General features: G+C 42.5%; 1 protein-coding gene across 2 annotated transcripts; it reads left to right on the top strand.

Moving 5' to 3' along the window:
- The first annotated feature begins 1,254 nt into the window (after positions 1-1,254).
- LOC108922555 (cytochrome P450 3A27-like) lies at positions 1,255-18,601 on the top strand. 2 transcript variants are annotated; one of them, XM_018732757.2, is made up of 13 exons: positions 1,255-1,669; positions 10,604-10,697; positions 11,211-11,263; positions 11,428-11,527; positions 12,000-12,113; positions 12,893-12,978; positions 13,743-13,891; positions 14,085-14,209; positions 15,216-15,303; positions 15,424-15,584; positions 16,529-16,755; positions 17,286-17,448; positions 18,116-18,601. In XM_018732757.2, exons 1-13 carry the CDS (start codon positions 1,599-1,601, stop codon positions 18,203-18,205), a joined length of 1,521 nt encoding a protein of 506 aa, XP_018588273.1. In that variant the 5' UTR covers positions 1,255-1,598; the 3' UTR covers positions 18,206-18,601. The 2 variants fall into 2 exon arrangements, with proteins under 2 accessions (XP_018588273.1, XP_018588272.1); XM_018732756.2 differs by lacking the exon at positions 18,116-18,601 and having other exon boundaries at positions 17,286-17,673.
- Positions 18,602-20,015: the final 1,414 nt, after the last annotated feature.

The following is a 20,015-nucleotide window of genomic DNA, read 5'->3' as shown; positions in this document are numbered from 1 at the left end:
CAAAATATTAACAAAATACAATATCAAGATGAGCATTTTTCAAAGTTGTGCTCCTAGAGTTTCCTGGTTAGAGTCAAGGTGTCACAAACTGGGATGGGAGACCAAAGGTAGGTGTTTGGACCCAAATGCGGGTGTGTTTATTCTGAATCCAAAGACACAGAGGGAAACGAAATCGATGGTTAAGAACAGGCATGGGTCTTCTGATGTGCAAACGTCATTTCTGGGGCAAGACAATACTCAGTACACAAGAAGGCAAGCAGAGGTTGTAAGCCACATGAAGACTAAGACAAGGACATCTTTGAAGAATCGCTGAATCAGCAAACCAGGGCATTGCAAGATTCCACAGGCTTGTGGTGGGACAGTGCTGCCTTTATCCCTGGTCTTGATTACCATCAGGTGTGGCTGCTGGGCTTCTGGGCGAGACACAAGGACAGTTTACCTTCTTTCATCTTGATGAATTACTTTGTATTTCTTTTCTGTTTTAGTTGCCACATCTTTTTGAATGCCTTATTCCACCATATTACTCTCCACATGCCATTAAAATAACACCTTAAAAATTAAGTCAGTGAAGATGACATGATAATAAATGGGACTTTTAAATACAAAATAGAATTTGTTTTGTTGTACTGAGAACAATCTGGACTACCCAAAACAAAATTTAAATAGACAGCTATTTGGCATTTCAGCTGTTTTACAATCAGTATTTATTATCAAAGGGGGTGCGGTGGCGCAGTGGGTTGGACCACAGTCCTGCTCTCCGGTGGGTCTGGGGTTCGAGTCCCGCTTGGGGTGCCTTGCGACGGACTGGTGTCCCGTCCTGGGTGTGTCCCCTCCCCCTCCGGCCTTACGCCCTGTGTTGCCGGGTTAGGCTCCGGTTCCCCGTGACCCCGTATGGAACAAGCGGTTCTGAAATGTGTGTGTATTTATTATCAATTGTTACTGTTTACTTAACCTTGCTCTAAAGCGAGTGCGAGCAGTGTGCCGCCTGTTTTTTTTTTTTTTTTTGTTTCCACTTGCGGTAAATGTACTGTGATATGAACGTGACTGCCTCTACTTTTCTTCTCTCACTGATACAACAAAAGAACAGTTGTTGCGCAAACAGCGAACCTCCACTCGGGGCTTCGCGGAAGAGCAACCGACCCTCTTGCCCACAGGAGGAACACGTCCGTCGCACTCTGCTTCCCGAGCGTGCGCGCCACCCAGTGACCAGAAATGAACGCTGCAAGCGGAATGGAAAAAGTGTTTTCGTCGCTGCGCATTGCTCCCGCGGTTAACTGAACATTTTTGTGTGGCGGAGGCGTGTGTTTCAATACCTCGCAATGTTACAGTATGTAAAAGCAATGTGGTAGGGAACAAACTAGATTTGCTTGAGACTTTCATGTCTGCACTGGACCCGAAATCACTGGCAAATGTAGGATATCGCCGCAACTTGGCAACCCGCTTTTAACACGAACAGGAACACGGCTGTTTACAAGTTGTCTCCGCCCTTCTTCTGTAAGCCGGAACACAAAAGATAATATTTAAGCTCACCTAGGGGTTTTGAAAGCATAAAGAACGGCGCGTTTTAACGAACACCGCAAGCTTCCTGGAGAGGAAACATGAGTTTTTTCGACTATCTGTCGGCGCAGACGTGGACGCTGCTTGCGACCGCGTTCGCCCTTCTCGTGCTGTAAGTCCTCGCTCTTCGCTGGGATAGTGCGGCGCCGCGCCCTCCGCTTACGCGCATGATTTTGCAGTGTCCTTCTGCGCGGACCTGCTTCGTACAACCAACAGAGCAGTAAAATGCTGAAGTAGCGTTAACGTTAAACGTTAAAGTAGCTTCGCCTGTACAGTAGAGTGAAGTTGCACCTGCGCGCATTTAATTCATCCGCTGTGAACCTTACTCGGCCAATCGCAAATAATATTATTATAATGTAACGACAAATGTAATGTCTCAAATACATGGAGTTCCAAAGCAGTACTCGAAAATCCTCAGCTGAATTATACTGCCTCACGTAACAGTTGGACTGCACTGAATGTGTTCGAACGGCGAATGCGCTTATTGTAAATAGTTGCGTTATGGGAAATGTGGGGGGTGCGGTGGTGCAGTGGGTTGGACTGGGTCCTGCTCTCCAGTGTGTCTGTGTTGGCGCAGCCATCTCTGCGTTAGAGAAGTGGTAAATTAATTATACTTAATGTTGGAGATTCTATTCAGTGTGCTCTCATGTTGGTGAAGTATCGATCACATGACCTTTGTTGTGCGTGATGTGTTCTGATGAAGCACGTATGTAAATAAATGTTCTCCCCTTCCGGTTTAAGCAAACCGATGGTGTGAACGTGTACTTTGTTACCTCCGTTAAGTATAATCTATTTACCACTTCTCAAACGCAGAGATGGCTGCGCCAACAGGCTATGGGCCCAGGAGAGAAGTAGGTAATAGACTGAGTAGACTGTGTTTCGACGGAGACGAAAAGAATTACGAACTTTGGGAGACAAAGTTTTTGGGGCACCTGCGTTTGCTGGGACTGAAAGAGACCATATTGAAAGTCCCCACACGGAGCGATAGAGACAGCGCGGACGAAGATGAGATTGACGACACTGATAAAAATGAAGAAGCCTACGCGGAATTGATCCAGTTTTTGGATGATAAAAGTCTTTCCCTTATAATGAGAGAAGCCGCAGATGACGGAAGAAAGGCGCTGCAAATACTGAGGGGCTACTATGCAGGAAAAGGGAAGCCGCGAATTATTAACCTGTACACAGAATTAACATCCCTTCAGAAAACTGCAAAGGAAAGTATTACGGATTACATTATTCGGGCAGAAACAGCCATTACCGCTCTGAGGAATGCTGAGGAGACGCTCAGTGACGGACTGTTGATTGCAATGATTCTTAAAGGTTTGCCAGAATCGTTTAAACCATTCGCAGTTCATGTAACACAGAGTGATGAAACTATGACTTTTGCAGAATTTAAGACAAAGCTTAGAAGTTTTGAAAACACTGAAAAGTATGCTAGGTCAAATGACGACAACGTTATGAAAGCGAGTGGTGCAGCTTCTGAGAGAAGAGGAGGGAGAGAGAAAAACGCAGACCCTTATAATATTACATGTTATAATTGCGGTCAAAAAGGACATAAAGCCCGGAGATGTCCAAATGAACGTTGTAAAAGTCAAGCACGGTGGTGTAGCTATTGCAAAAGCTCAACACACAAAGACGCATCTTGCAGACGCAAAAGAAGGGACGACGTAAAACAAGCGACGCATGAAGAGGACGCAGATAAACATGCATTTGTCTTCAAAACGTGTGATTACCAGCTAGACGGGCTGAAACATAAAGGGCTAATGGTTGACACGGGAGCAACATCACACATAATTACCGACATCGGAAAGTTTAAGAAATTTGACGAGACTTTCCAAACGGGCAAACATTTCATTGAGCTTGCGGACAGGACAAGAGCGAGTGGCATTGCGCTGAAGAGAGGTGACGCGGAGATATGTTTGATTGACAGTGAAGGAAAGCAAGTGAGTACAACGCTAAAGAAAGCACTGTACATTCCTTCATATCCACAAGACATATTCTCTGTTAAAGCAGCGACTGCCAACGGGGCTTCTGTTCGTTTTCGACAAGGACATGACGAGCTCATCCACAAGGATGGCACGAGATTTGAAATAGAGTATAATAGACTGTACTATCTAAACACTATAGATAAGGGAGGAGATTATTGTAACAGCTGTTACGACATTCAAACTTGGCACGAAATCCTCGGCCACTGCAACTATGATGATGTTTCCAAGTTACCAGATATTGTGGAAGGAATGGAAATCAAAGGAAAGATTGACAAGTCCAAACTGCACTGTGAAGTCTGCACACAAGGCAAATTTGTGCAAAGCAGGAACAGAGAACCCGATGCACGTGCCAAAGTCCCACTTGAACTTGTGCACACAGACTTGGCTGGTCCTATTCAACCAGAGGCTAAAGATGGTCACAGGTATGCACTTGTATTTGTTGATGATTTCTCAGGCACAATATTTGTTTACTTCCTGAAAGCGAAAAGTGACACTGTAAAGGCTACGGAAAAATTCCTAGCAGACACTGCTCCTTATGGTACTGGTGCATTAGGTCAGATAATGGCACTGAATTCACAGCAACAAATTTTCGGTCATTGCTAAGCAAAAATCGCATTAAACATGAGACCTCTGCACCGTATTCACCCCACCAAAACGGTACTGCTGAAAGAAGTTGGCGAACATTGTTTGAAATGGCCAGATGCATGCTCCTTGAGAGTAAATTACCAAAAGAGTTATGGACTTACGCTGTGATGACTGCTGCAGTAATTCGCAACAGATGCATTAATAACAGAGTAAAGCAGACTCCATACTACATGTTGACAGGAAGAAAACCGGATCTTTCAAAGATGAGAGTTTTTGGATCCATGTGCTATGCATACAAACACGACAGAAAGAAGCTAGATTCACGTTGTGAGAAGGGAATATTTGTTGGGTATGACAAGAATAGCCCTTCATACCTAGTGTATTACACAGACACTGGAAGATTCCTTAAACACAGGCTTGTCAAATTCTTCAAGAAATGTGCTGTCGAGCAGCAAACTCAAACTGACCCACAAATACCAGATGAGGATGTTTATGGGGGAAGTTATTTGCCATCTAAGGTAACAACAAACATCACTGAACAAAGTTCAGGGAAGTCTCAAGATAGTGGAGACAAAACAGATCGTCAAAATGATGATCAGACTGAAAATATTCAGAATAGATGCAACCCCAAAAGGAACAGGAAAGCTCCCCAATACTTATCTGACTACGTAACTGATATTGAAGATGATGATCAGATACTTACTAATATTGACTACTGCTACAGAATGTGTAATGTACCACAAACCTTCAAGGAAGCCATGAGTTCAACCAAATCACAGATCTGGATTAAAGCCATGGAAGAAGAGATGGATTCTCTAAAAGAAAATGGAACTTTTACGTTGATGGCTCTACCCGAAGGCAAACATGCAGTGGGGGGTAGATGGGTCTATGCAATCAAGAACAATGCAGATAACAATGAAACATATAAGGCTGGATATGTTGCTAAGGGTTATAGTCAAGTAATGGGAAGAGACTATAAGGAAACCTTTTCTCCAACAGCAAATATCACATCAGTTCGTGTCTTGATGCAAATGGCAGCACAGTATGACCTTGTTCTACATCAGATGGATGTGAAAACGGCTTACTTACATGCTCCAATTGATTGTGAGATCTATGTGGAACAGCCAGAAGGTTTTGAGGTAAAATCGAATACTGGTGAAAAACTTGTCTGTAAACTGAACAAGTCATTGTATGGTCTGAAACAGTCAGGTAGAAACTGGAATAAGGTACTGCATGATTACCTGAGTGAAAATGACTTTATGCAAAATCCTGCAGACTCTTGTGTCTACAGCAGACAAACTGGAAAAGAGAGAGTGATGCTAATAATCTGGGTTGATGATCTGATTATTGCTTCTAGTACCAACGAGTTACTAAATGATGTGAAAAGGATGCTGACAGCTAAATTCAAGATGAAAGACCTTGGTAAATTGAAACATTTCCTAGGCATTGATTTTGAGAAAATGGATGGAGTTGTGAAAATGAATCAAAAGGGGTACATCTTAAAAATATTGGAAAGGTTCAACATGTCGAATAGTAAGTCCAGATCGACCCCATGTGAACAAAAGCTAGAGTATAACGGTGATGGAAACTCTGTAAACCACACAAAGTATCGTGAAGCAGTAGGTAGTTTGATCTATCTAATGACATGTACTAGACCAGATCTTAGTTGGGCTGTGAGTAAATTGTCTCAATCTATGTCAAAACCAAATGAGCAACACTGGTGTACAGTGAAGCATGTGATGAGGTATTTGAAAGGTACATTAAACCAAGAATTGACGTACAAGAAGAGTAACGAGAAGCTGAAACTTACGGCATACAGCGATGCTGACTGGGCATCAGATCCAAATGACAGACGAAGTACGACTGGATACTGTTTTAGTCTAACCAAAAATGGTCCCCTCATTTCCTGGAAGTCAAAGAAGCAGCCTACAGTTGCTTTGTCAACATGCGAAGCGGAATATATGGCACTGGCTGCGACCACACAAGAAAGTCTGTACCTTGTACAACTGATGAATAGACTGGAAAGTGGATGTCAGTATGCACCGGTAAAAATCTTTGAGGATAACCAAGGTGCAATTGCTCTTTCCAAAAACCCTGTTTGTCGACAAAGATGTAAACACGTTGACGTTAGGTACCACTTCATTCGATCAGCAATTAGTGATGGTAAAATAACAATTGAGTACTGTCCAACAACAGAAATGGTTGCTGATGTGATGACTAAACCAATGACGAAGTATAAGAAAGAAAAGTTTGAAAGCTTTATGTTTGGGGCATAAATGTTGCTAATACAGGGATGTAACTGTGTGTTGTATTGTAAATGGACCTGTAGAGAATGAGAGCAAGTGGGGGTGTTGGAGATTCTATTCAGTGTGCTCTCACGTTGGTGAAGTATCGATCACATGACCTTTGTTGTGCGTGATGTGTTCTGATGAAGCACGTATGTAAATAAATGTTCTCCCCTTCCGGTTTAAGCAAACCGATGGTGTGAACGTGTACTTTGTTACCTCCGTTAAGTATAATCTATTTACCACTTCTCAAACGCAGAGATGGCTGCGCCAACACTTAACGGAGGTAACAAAGTACACGCTCACACCGTCGGTTTTTTTAAACCGGAAGAGAAGAACATTTATTTACATACGTGCTTCATCAGAACACATCACGTACAACAAAGGTCAGGTGATCGATACTTCACCAACATGAGAGCACACTGAATAGAATCTCCAACAGTCTGGGGTTCGAGTCCCACTTGGGGTGCCTTGCGACGGACTGGGACCCTGTCCTGGGTGTGTCCCCTCCCCCTCCAGCCTTACGCCCTGTGTTGCTGGGTAGGCTCTGGTTCCCCGCGACCCCGTATGGGACAAGCGGTTCTGAAAGTGTGTGTGTGTGAGAAATGTGAAATGTAAGTGTGCAACCACTGGGGGCACTTCTGTGGGAAACGAAGGGGTGTCTGTGTTTGCGAGAGGGGAAGGAGAGAGCCCGGGGCGCTAAGCGCATTGGGAAGGTTGGCTAGAGTGCCGCACGCCGCAATAATAAGAATAATTTTTATTAATTATTATTATTAATTTATTATTATATTAATTATTGTTCTTATTCTTAAAAATATTTTTATTATTGTATTATTTACATGGGGCAGCACAGCGAGTAGCACTGCTGGCTGCAGCGCCTGGTACGAGAGGACGTGGGTTCGTCCCCGCTTACTCAGTCTGTGGAGTTTGCATGTTCTCCCGGTGTCTGTGTGGGTTTCCTCCCACAGTCTAAAGACTTGCTGTTCAGGTTCACCCACAGTGTGTGAGTGAGAGAGAGAATGTGTTCTTGATGTATGAGTGACCCATTGCATAACTAGTGTATCTAGCAGTGTAAGTTAACTTGGTGAATAAAGTGTATGGGCTGATTGTCCTAAAGTAAAGGAAACGTAAGTTATATTATTACAACTTTTATTGTGTAAACGTAATGAAACAGTGCTGAGGGGAGTCATACCAGCATCATGTAAATAGTTGATGTTAGTGTTCATGTGTGTACATAGTTGTGCGTGTGTGTTGTGCTGATTGGTTGTCATTCTATTTATGTTCAGTGTTGGAGAGGGGAATTCTGGGGAGTTCTGGGGGTAGCCCCTTAACCGTGGTGCACAGTAGGGGGGCGAGGAGTGACCCAGGGGATTCTCCAGTGTTCTGCATCTTTTGTACTGTGTGAAGCATCTTTGTTAAGACTAGTAGTGAAAGACATTTGTGCATCTAATAAAGAGCACATTCGTTTTACCCTGAGCCAGTTTTTAGTAGCTCTGTTGGGGGATGCTACAGTATCATTGCTGTACAGCAAATAGCACTGCCGAGGTGAGTGCGCACAGCCAGTGGTGCTGGTCTGCTCTCTCTGTGTGCAGTGCTCAACATGTATGTGACACAGTGTGTAAAGGAGTGAAAAGGTTTGTGGGGTAGAGCAAACACTATAGTGGGTGTGTGTGTCTTTATAACATTTCTTTCAGATTTTTGCTTATGAAGCAATTGATGTTTTTCCACAAGTTCACTACCTTATGCGCTGGTACTGTTTTAAGACTCCTTGGACACAGCTGGATGATTTGGACTTTGTGGACAACCTGGCCCTTCTCTCCCACACCCAACAACAGATACAGGAGAAGACCAGCACGGTTGTGGAAAACTCTGCACACCTAGGCCTTAGCATCCACAAGGGGAAGAGCAAGGTCCTTAAGATCAATGCCGCTGTCAACAGAAGCCTCATCACACTCAAAGGCGAACCGGTAGAAGAGGTGGAGAACTTTCACATATCTTGGCAGAATTGTAGATATGAAAGGTGGAGTGGAAGATGACACTAGAGTATGGATTGGCAAGGCAGGGCTAGCTTTTTTTCCAGCTGAAGAATGTATGGAGATCAGCTGACCTGAACTTCAACACCAAGATCAGGATCTTTAACACGATCGTGAAACCTGTCCTACTGTATGGAGCGGAGACCCGGAGAACCACTTTCACAACCAAGAGGAGAATCCAGACATTCATCAACATTTGCTTCAGAAGGATTCTCCAGATTCCCTGGCCCAAGACCATTAGCAACAAAGAACTTTGTCAGTGAACAAAACAGCAACCAGTGGAGGATGAAATACAGTGGACCCTCCCACATCACAGCTTCAATTTTTCTTGGGTCGGCAACAAACAATTAAATGGAAATTTTTTGGGAGCTTTGTGGCCTTGTGCAGGAAATCGCGTAGCACTGCAGACCAAAAGTAAAGAAAACGTATAAAAGTTCAGTAAGCCATAAATTCTCATTTATGGTGTAACTGTTCACGCATCGTAACTCCATAAGCATCCCCAGCCATTACTCTAGCATTGTACTTGCTCATTTGTGTATCTTCTAATATTTAAAAAAAAAAAATTGGTGGGAGGGTATCAAGATTTGTCTATCCTGTGTCTTTTGCACCTACTTGAACGATGAACCTCGGTGCAGCAAGTGGTAGGGAACAAACTAGATTTGCTTGAGACTTTCATGTCTGCAGCTATGTCTCCTTCTCTTAATGTAATGCGTTGTACTTTTGCTGAGACGTATGTTGCTTTGGACAAAAGCCTCTGCTAAATGAATAAATGTAGATGTAAATATATGTATTAGATTATATAGTCGCTTCGCTATGCTTTGTTTGCTCACCTAGGGGGGCCAAAAACTACTTGGTTTTTCCACATTGTGGGGGACTGAGCCCCTAACCTCTGTTATGTGGGAGGATCAGCTGTACTCTAAAGATGCTGGAGATGGATCGGCCACACCCTTTGAAAACCTGCTTTCAGTATTACACGGCAAGCCCCCACCTGGAACCCACAAGGGAAGAGAAATCGAGGCCGACCAGAAAACAGCTTACACCACGACATAGAGGCAGACATGAAGGAGATGAGACACACCTGGAGACAATTTGAGAGATTGGCTCAGGACCGGGATGCCTAGAGAGCTCTTGTCGGCAGCCTATGCCCCAGGCAGGGCCAAAGGAGATGATGATGATGACTGTTTTGAGAAAGTGCAAGTTAATGGTGATGCATGGTTTGTGTTTGAACATGTTATACTTAGCCTGAACTTGAACATGTTATATTTAGCCTTGCCTTGTGCTGCTGTGTGTTGTACTGCAAATAAAAAGTAGGTGACAAAATGAAGGCACATGAATGTGCCTCACATAGGTGTAGGGTTACTTGTTGAACATCACATTTTGATACAAATGTGTGGAAGGTAGTAAGGGCCAAAGTGTGAGTGACCATAGTGACCCTGATGGGCTTCTATGTTGGGAGTGGTGAGCTTGTTGGATGCCCTATTTCCTCATTTTGTGAGGAATTAATGTAAACCTGTAAGCAGCAGGTCACATTGTGGGTACAGCTACTGCCTTTGCACCCAAAGATTGTCTGTTCAAATCCCACCTCCAGCTGTAGTTCCCAGTAAGACAGACAGACACACACACACACACACACACACACACACACACACACACACACACATCTGATCCGCTTGCCCCATACAGGGTCGCAGGGAGCCAGAGCCTAACCCAGCAACACAGGGCATAAGGCTGGAGGGGAGGGGACACACCCAGGACAGGATGCCAGTCTGTCACAAGGCACCCCAAGCAGGACTTGAACCCCAGACCCACCCAGTCCAACCCACTGTGCCACCACACCCCCCTCAGTAAGAAACAGTTACTCAGTTGTATAAATGGGTAAATTATCATAAATTGCTTTGGAGAAAACTTCATCTCAATGAATAAATGCAGGAAAACGACACAAACGGCCTTGTTGGCCACATGGGAAGGATTATGTGCAGTACAGAAAGAGAAGTGTCCATTGAATCCTGTATGAAGACAGAGAGCTACTGTCCTTGGATGCCTTCCTGTCCTTACAGATATGGCCAGCGTGTCTCCGGTGTCCTCTGGGATCGAGGTGTTTATTTGTTAATGTTTTTTGTTTGTTTTTCCATGTCTCTTTGTCCTCACTTTGCAGGTATGGTGTCTCACCCTATGGCTATTTCAAAAAACTAGGAATCCCCGGGCCCAGACCCCTGCCATTTTTGGGAACCTGCCTCTCCTACAGAAAAGTTAGTTGACTAGAAATCATTCTGAACATGAGCTTCTTGATTTCATGTTTGATGTGATGTGAAGATGTGTGGAAAGGTGTTCCACATCAGTTTGTTATGATGAGTGCTAACCAGCAGAAGAACTTGACCGTACATTTCTCTATTTTCATTAACAGATGCTTTCAGTTTATGAGAGTGTTCCTCACAATTCCGTTCCTTTGCACACCGTGGTGTCCAGATATATTCTGAGATAAAGAAAGACGTGGACTGCAATACAAACATGGCAACATTCATGTTAGGCATTGAGATCTATAGGTGTACACTTGCTCTGAGAATGTGGGGCACCAGATCGCTTCAGAAGATGTTTGCTGCTTGAACCTGGACAGGTCTGTGTCTGTCCAGCACAGTAACTGTCACACAACCTTCTGCTAAATTTTGGTGTGGTCAAAGTGTCTCAGATGTGAATTCAAGGTATACCGCTTCACCCACCCTGTTCCTGGTTGCCTGTCACCTGCTTCTTTTCTCTTCTCACAGGGTTTTCAACATTTCGACATGGAGTGTTTCCATAAATATGGGAGCATTTGGGGGTGAGTGTGATTAAGAAAAAAATGGTTGCAGTTGCACAGAAGTGTGTATACTTTTCAGTAACATTGTTCAAAATGTAAGTGTGCTGTACTCATGTCCAGCAGAGGACATAAAGTATTTCACAGCTGTTCTTCATCTATTCACTATTCTGTCCTTCTTTCTGTAGCATCTTTGATGGAAGAAAACCCCTTCTGATGATCACAGACTCCAACATGATTAAAGCAGTGATGGTCAAGGAGTGTTACACATATTTTACCAACCGGAGGGTAAATTTTTTTCTGAAAATTGATTTCTGTTAAAAATGAGCTTGCATAATTAATTGCATAAATATCAGGTCTGGGTCCTAAAAAGTGGTATTTAATGGTACGTTGTTGCAAAGATCTTGTTGCACACATTTGCTGATTCCTTGTTTCCCCTGTTTTCTTTCACCTTTTCTCCTTTGTTGCATTACGATATTGAGTGCTCAGTGAGCACTCTCACCCAAGATAATTTACGTAGCTTAACATTTTTATCTGCATATTTCTACTAAACCAGTTCAGGTTAGATTCAAGGATATTAAAAATAGGTTGCTTGAAAAGGCAACATATCTAAGCACTTTGGCTCTCCCCTCCAAAGGCTCTTTCATTCATCAGGACCAAACTAAAGCTGGGTCTACTAACCGTAACACACCGTAGAATCTGTTCTTCTCTCTACAACGTCAAGGTGTTCTAAGACTCAAATTTTGCCGCGTATCCTCAGGATGGGATCATGGCTGGACCCTTAGCTGATGGCCTGTCTCTAGTCAAGGACGAAAAATGGAGGAGAATCCGCAGCGTCCTGTCACCCATTTTCACTAGCGGACGGCTGAAAGAGGTAAAGGATTGATTCTGTGCAGCTGAACTCTTTTACTGTAGTACCACAGTGCCACTCCAGGAGACTTTTGTTCCATCCCAGTGGTGAACTACTTGATGTGGTGCTCTGTCTGCATTGAACCCAGTGATGTAAGGACCGCTTGCAAGCATTGCAGACCATGGTTCAGTAGCCCTTACCAACAGTACATGTATTACACATCAATTGTGTGCTGTACAGCCTCATCTACAACACACCCACATGAAAATATGGCATCATCCATGACTTTAATCTGTTCAGCATTAGGTACTATGATACATAATTAGTAATAAAAGGATTGGGTGGAAAAGTTGGTATCACCAGGGGTTTCTCATGTTCCGGTTAATGAGTGTGATGGTTATGGCTCTCATGGTTAAAGGCACAACTGGGCAGTTGGGGCTCTCCTTCAACACTGTTATTTTTCCCAGTGAGCAATTTGAGTAAAAATGAGCAGGCACACATCATAGGAGGTGTGCTATTATGTTCACCCATCAGCTTTGACGCAGGTGGTCTGCTTAGAGGCCGCACCGTACAACAAATGATTAACTGATGATGATGATGATGATGATGATTTACTCCAGAAAAATCAAAGTGAGATTTTGGCTGCTGTACTAGAGCAAAGAAAGCCTTTGGAATTTTGCACTGAAAAGTAAGACTAAGCATTAATGTTGCCTCAGTCAACAGGAAAGAAGTTGGCCCTGTTTCATTGTGTCTCAGCCAGAAATGAATCCAAATGGAGCAGTCAGTGTTGTTATGGTTTGCAGGTCTTCCCTATCGCCATCCATTATGCGGACATTATGATGGCCAGCTTGAAAAAGAGAAACTTGGAGGAACCTGTCCAGATTAAGGAGTGCGTATGTTTTATACCATTAAAGTTCTATTGAAAGACAGTGAAATGTATGAGAAAATAAAGTCCTGCTCTAGTTACCAGTAAATCACTGTTGCTAATTTTTGTTTTTAATGTTTTCATGCAAAAAATTGATTTAATTGAGGTACATGGTGTAATGTAAAAACTAAATGTCTTTTACAGCTTTTATTTCTTATTTTGTGCCACTTTGCTGTATACATTATATTTATATGTGGTTTACATTTAGAGGGCTGTTTCAGTAACACACAGGACTTACGGCCATGTCTATAGAGCTCCACTTGTAACTACTTTTAAGAGCAGCAGGTGGCATAGTGGTTAAAGCTGTTGCCTCAGTGGTTAGAGGTTGCAGGTTTGAATACCTCCATCTACTGTAGTACCCTTGAGCAAGGCATTTACCCTTAATGGCTTCAGTAAAATTACCCAGCTGTAAAAATGGGTAAATTTTTCTTAATCACTCTGGAGAAAAGTGTCAGCTAAATGTCAATGAAGTCTTTAAGAAACTGCTAGATGTAAACGAACACAGTCCAACAGTCTTGCCACTACCTCAAGTCAGACCAACATCTGCACCCAGTCCTTTCCTTGGTGATAGTTATTGGCGCTCAGTTAGACTGAGTGAATGGGAGAGCATAGGGAGAATCTACTTCTGTAGCCTCAGATAAAGTCAAGTACAATGTGAAAGGGTGAGAAGATCTGAAAAGATTCATTTTTTTCAATATGAATTCATTCTTTTTTTTTCTTTCTCTCAGAATTGTGGGTCCATACAGTCTGGACGTCATCACTAGCGCCTCGTTCAGTGTTGACATCGACTCGATCAATAACCCAAATGATCCGTTTGTCAGCAACATCAAGAAAATCCTCAAATTCAGCTTTTATAATCCTCTTCTGTGGATTATAAGTATGGCCAAGTTTAATGTTTTAGCAATTTCAAATGTGCTGAAAAGGATAAAAGCTAATTTAAAGTTTTTACTGATCTAGCACATCTGTTTTCATCTTTTCATATGCAGTGTGTTTTTGCTGCATATAAATAAATAGAAGAAACCATTTTAATCATACACAGCTAATTACATGTGATAACTCTTTAATTTCAGCTATGCTTCCTTTTACCACTCCTATTTTTGAGAAGCTGGGACTGTCTCTCTTAGAAAACTCGAGTATAAACTTCTTCTACAAAGCCCTCAGGAAGATAAAGGATCAGCATCAGAAAGACCATGGTGTATGTTTTGTTCAAAGTAAAAACACATTTACTGTTAATGCATTGCTTATCAGCCACACACACACACACACACATCTTCAGAACCGCTTGTCCCATACGGGGTCGTGGGGAACCAGAGTCTACCCGGTAACACAAGGCGTAAGGCCAGAGGGGGAGGGGACACACCCAGGACGGGACGCCAGTCCGTCGCAAGGCACCCCAAGCGGGGCTCAAACCCCAGACCCACCGGGGAGCAGGACCCGGTCCCACCCACTGCGCCACCGCACCCCCTGCTGAATCAGTGACAGCAAAGTGATAATAATTTTACTGTAGGAATTCAGGTGAAATACTGCTACAGGACATTACAGGTACTAGTAGCAGTCAGAATAGCATACTATGCCTTGCTAAATGTGACAGTTTCTATATAATATATATATGTGTGTGTGTGTGTGTGTGTGTACTATAAACAAGGTACATATATATGTGTCATACAGATGGGCTGGAGATAGGAGGTAATGGACCGAAGTGTGGGTCAGCTTTATTTCAGGAAGGGTTCCCTGGGACAGACGAAAACAGTGGTCAGGGACAGGTGAGGGTAGTTCTAGGCTCAGACATCGGTAAACGGGCGAAGCAAGACTCAGTAGTCAGGTAAACACCCGAGGGTCGGAAGCCAGGAGATCAGAATACGAAGCAGGGACTAAGGCAAGGAGTAAACGCTGATTCTGCACATTCCACCCAAGGAGGCATTTTGAAGAATCCCCACCTCTGCAGTTATGGAGCTCCTTTTATACCTGACCGGGTTAACGAGCTACAGCTGCAGTCTCTCTGCTTGATCCTGGGGGTGTGACATATATGTATATATACTTATTTAAACATGTGTATACATATATTTTTAAACATGTACCTTGTTTATAGTGTATCAGAAATAATGCTGACAGTTTCAGGACACCCCTCTTGTATCTCTTGCTTCCTAGAAAGATATGATGCTTAAATGTTGATCTAAACAATAGCTGTGTGTTACCAACAGAGTCGGGTGGACTTCCTACAGCTTATGATTGAGTCCCAGATTTCAGACCAGCAAGCGGAGGCAAAAGCCACTGGTGAAAGTATAAAAGGTAACTTTATTTAGGCCCTCTTTGCAATAGTAGATAATCCTTGTCTGTGTCTTAATTCGATGAGGTGAAGCTTTACATGTGTGTGTTTTTCAATTGGCACCAAACCCCTATCTTGTACAGGTCTGACAGATCACGAGATTCTCTCCCAGTCCTTAATTTTCATCTTTGGGGGGTATGAGACCACTGGCTCCACCCTGACGCTTTTGGTGTACAACCTTGCAACCAACCCGGACACCATGAGGAAACTGCAGGAGGAAATTGACAGGGTTTTCCCAGATAATGTATGAAACTGTCTTCCAAGTTACACAGTTATGTTTACATTTATTCATTTACCAGATGCTTTTCTCCAACGCGATGTACATCTCATAGAAAAAGCAATGAGTGCATCATATCAACAGAAAGAGAGACATAGATGCAAACGTGTGAGTCTAAAGTACAGTTAGTTTCTTTCCACCGTATTAACCAAATGTTCATCACACAAGTAGCTGCATAAAGCTTTATCCGTTGATTTCTAATCATAAAATTGTAACAAACATGTACATCACATGAGTAGCATGAGTAGCTGGGTGGCACGGTGAGTAGTGCTGCTGTCTCCCAGTGCCTGGTTAGTGCAAGAGAACATGGGTTCAGTCCCTGCTCAGTCTGTGTGGAGTTTGAACGTTCTCCCCGTGTCTGTATGGGAAACCTCCAGGTGCTCTGGTTTCCTCCTACAATCCAAAGACATGCTGTTCAAGTTCACCCATAGTGTGTAAGTGATAGAGAGAGCATATTCCACTGATGTATGGATGAGTGACTCATTGTAAGTAGTGTATCTAGCAGTGTAAGTTACCCTAGTGAATAAGGTTTGTGGGCTGATAACACTACAGAGGTCGTTGGAAGTTGTTTTGCAGAAAAGCATCTGGTGAATGTATTGGCGATGTACATAAAAATCCACCAATGATACATTTGATTTGAGAAGATGGCAATTTTGTGCCTTGAAAAATCATCAGAATGTCTGGTTATGGCAGAGTTACACAGTATTGGCGCAAACTTGGAGTCAGTTGTTGGTGTGCAACATTTTCTAGAAACTTTAGCAGATTAGGACTAGGTTACGTAAAGTCCCCTGTATAAGGTGTATATGGAAAATAATGGCTTCATTGCAGATTTTTGGGTGGATCACAATCCGTTTGCTCTTTCAGTTCTCTTAAGCACACCAGGTGGTGATGTTTCCTTGTGCCCACTCCAGGCCCCTGTCTTGTATGAGGCACTCATGCAGATGGAGTACCTGGATATGGCTATCAACGAGTCCATGCGCCTGTGGTCCCCTGCCCCGCGCATCGAGAGGGCCTGCAAGCAGACCGTTGAGATCCATGGGGTGACCATCCCTTCAGACACCCTGGTTGTGGTGCCCACCTATGTCCTGCATCGGGACCCCAAAATCTGGGAGTCCCCAGAAACCTTCAAACCTGAGCGGTAATGATTGCTGTGCTGCCTGCTTGTGTGGCATCCATATGGAGGCACAGGAGTACAAGAGCAATTCAGTCACTAACAAATAACACTTTATTTCACAACTTTGACTGAGAAACTATGACAATATGTTTTCTGTTGTAATAGTCTATATTAGGAGTGGGGTGCGGTGGCGCAGTGGGTTGAACCACAGTCCTGCTCTCCGGTGGGTCTGGGGTTCGAGTCCTGCTTGGGGTGCCTTGCGATGGACTGGCGTCCCGTCCTGGGTGTGTCCCCTCCCCCTCCGGCCTTACGCCCTGTGTTGCCGGGTAGGCTCCGGTTCCCCATGACCCCGTAAGGGACAAGCGGTTCTGAAAATGTGTGTGTGTGTGTGTGTGCGTGTGTGTAGTCTATATTATCTATTTAACATGGATTTTGAAGCACATCATGCAAATTACAGGTACAGACACAGGTTTTCCTGTTATAAAGATATTACTGAAGCATTCGTCCAAATAGCTCACATTCACTATTTTTTTTTTTCCCTGATTCATTTTAAGGTTCAGCAAAGAAAACAGAGAGAGCATTGACCCATATACCTTCTTGCCATTCGGGACTGGCCCTCGCAACTGCATTGGAATGAGGTTTGCGCTCATGATCATGAAGCTGGCTGTGGTTAAGCTGCTGCAGAACTTTGACTTTGAGACGTGCAAGGAGACACAGGTTGGTCACAGCAACACTGCCGCCCGCTTCTTTACATATACATGCAAATATAGAAATATACAATATTTCCCGACATATTTCCGAGTTCTGTTCTGACCGACTGATCGGATCTTCAAATGGACGTAAGTTGGACGTATGTTAGCACGGCATGTAGAAGTCATATACCTGTACAACATTCTTTTATCCTTCTCAAATTTCTGTCATCATTATCTCGTTTTTTTAATAACCAGCACTATTAATTGACGTGTTGTATGATTCAGTAGGTTTTTTTAACCTTTTATTTAAGATTCTTTAGTTCATATTTAACCATTTTTATTTTTTACATCATGCAAGTTCTTTCAGGATTATCTCATTTTTGTTTAACCAGTTTTATGAATTAACATTTTTTTAAATTACTTTCAATTCCGAATGGAGCGTCTTTCTTGGATTCTTGCCAGATCTATCAGAAGGGATTGGGGTTTTCCTGTTGCTTGTCATCTTCTTTGGGTGGACGTATGACGAAGCGTAATTTTTATTTTTACATATATTTTTTTCTTTTTTTAAAAATTTCTTCAGTATTTTTTTCAGTCATATGTACAGATCGTCGTAAGTCACATAGGTCGTACGTAGGGGAGTGGCTGTACATAGACTATAAGCCATTGATCCTTCCTTCTCATTCCTTTTAAAGATTCCTTTGGAGCTGAATACATTGTACCAACCTAAACAGCCAATAACACTGAAGCTGGTTCCACGAAAGTCCTTATCCAAGAAGGACTAGCTCCAGGGATGCTACATTTCTGTATTTCTCCTATATTTCAGTTAAACTAACTGCTCTACTTCAGTTAAACATTTTTCTTTAAATCAAATGTGATTTAATAAAGGTATAAAATGTAAAGTTTGTGAAGTGTCATTTGCTGTAGACTTTTGCAGACATATGCCTTCTCACCTGAGCTGACGTTATCACTGCATAATTCACTCAAACAGACATCAATGGAAACTCACCACCACATGCACACAAAGTTTAAAAAAAAAAAAAAGAAAAATGAGTACGCTGACATGAGACATGATGAACTGCCGCAGCCCCCCTTGCCCACACCTTCTGTTGCCCGCTTCTGTTTTTCTGTTTGCCAGATTGGTTCCTTAGATGATACTTCACAAGACCTACATCAGTAAAAATCAATGCTATGTTTCTTTTTTTTTTTTTTTTTTTTTACAATAAATACTGCAACAATGCCAGAATTGACTAAGAAAGTTTGAACTTTCAAAGCAAATCCATTTTCTAAATTTTGTGGGCTTGCTTTTAGTTTTACCCAGAATAAACAATGACTTGATAGTACTTGTTACTTTTTCATCTGAGACTCAGGTTCTGCATTTACTGTTCTTCAGCCTGGTTTTGGTGTAGGTTTTAAAAAATTCACTGTATTGTGCAGTACCCTACTAGTGTGCTGTTAGATTTCAGTAAAGTTGTTCAGGTATGATTAGCAAAGTTATTCAGGTATGGTTAGCATTTTCATCATTTCTATTAAGGCCATTTTTTTATGTTACATATTTTCTACAGCAACTTGGTGCATCTCTTACATGGTTTATTACTTGAATTGACTAAAAACAGCATTTTACCTTCACATGTCTACAGTTCTTTGGTGCGTACAGTATAGATGCTGTCACTAGTAGTGCACCGGGTTTGCGCATTGATTCACCTAATAAACCCACTGTGGCCACCATTGTTAAAAGTGCTGTTCTTCTTGTTATGGGTAATTCAATTACAAAACACCACACAGAAATGATGTTTGAAATGGTCTACTGTGTGGTTAGTGAATTCCCATCCTGGACAGTCATAGTCAAGGAGGCTTTTTGTGGCACACCCTGTACCAAAACTACACAGTAAATGATTACAATATGAAATTACCTGTTTCACTGCTTTAGAACTAAAAATCTACAACATGAATTATGAACACCCATTGATCAGGGAAGAATATACTCTATTTTATGTTCTGCTATATAATATATATATAATATATATACACCTTGTCTAAGGGTACTACAGCTAGAGATGGGATTTGGAACTTGTAACCTTCAGGTCCAAAGCCAATAGCTCTAACCACTATGGTACCAGCTACATATTATACATTATAAATATGTTCCTCTGCAGGACTAACACTGGTGAAAAGTGTCATCAAAACATCAAACAAGAGCAGCAGATAAAGTTCTAATTAAAAACAGGCTTTTTTGAACAAATGTTGGAAGAAAAGCAACCAAAAGTACCCACCCTAAATTTGTAGAGTTGTGATGTGTCTAATAACTTTGACTAGCACTGAAAATTTTAATACAAAGGTCAGTTTTTTACATACAAGATATTTTGCTTGAATGTAAAATATAAATTTGTAATGTATAGTAAGTTAAGACATTATAGGTCAGTGGTAAAAAATATACTTTCTGAAACCGCTTGTCCCGAGTGGGGTTGCAGCAAACCGGAGCCTAACCCGGGAACATACGGCGCAAGGGACACATCCCAGACAGGATGCCAGTGCACTGCAAGGCATCCCAAACAGGACTTGAACCCCAGACTCGCCCCACAGCGAGGCCTGCTG

This window comes from Scleropages formosus, chromosome 3, assembly GCF_900964775.1.
Source record: "Scleropages formosus chromosome 3, fSclFor1.1, whole genome shotgun sequence".
Taxonomy (NCBI): domain Eukaryota; kingdom Metazoa; phylum Chordata; class Actinopteri; order Osteoglossiformes; family Osteoglossidae; genus Scleropages; species Scleropages formosus.
Note: the sequence above shows the minus strand (reverse complement) of the source record. Positions and strands in the feature narration are given on the sequence as shown.

What these genes read in the sequence shown, in the direction of transcription:
- LOC108922555 (XM_018732756.2), top strand. Translation starts at nt 1,599, where the DNA reads ATGAGTTTTTTCGACTATCTGTCGGCGCAGACGTGGACGCTGCTTGCG. An exon ending in GCGTTCGCCCTTCTCGTGCT is followed by an intron (nt 1,670 to 10,603) that starts GTAAGTCCTCGC and finishes CTCACTTTGCAG; the next exon opens with GTATGGTGTCTCACCCTATG. An exon ending in CATATTTTACCAACCGGAGG is followed by an intron (nt 11,528 to 11,999) that starts GTAAATTTTTTT and finishes GCGTATCCTCAG; the next exon opens with GATGGGATCATGGCTGGACC.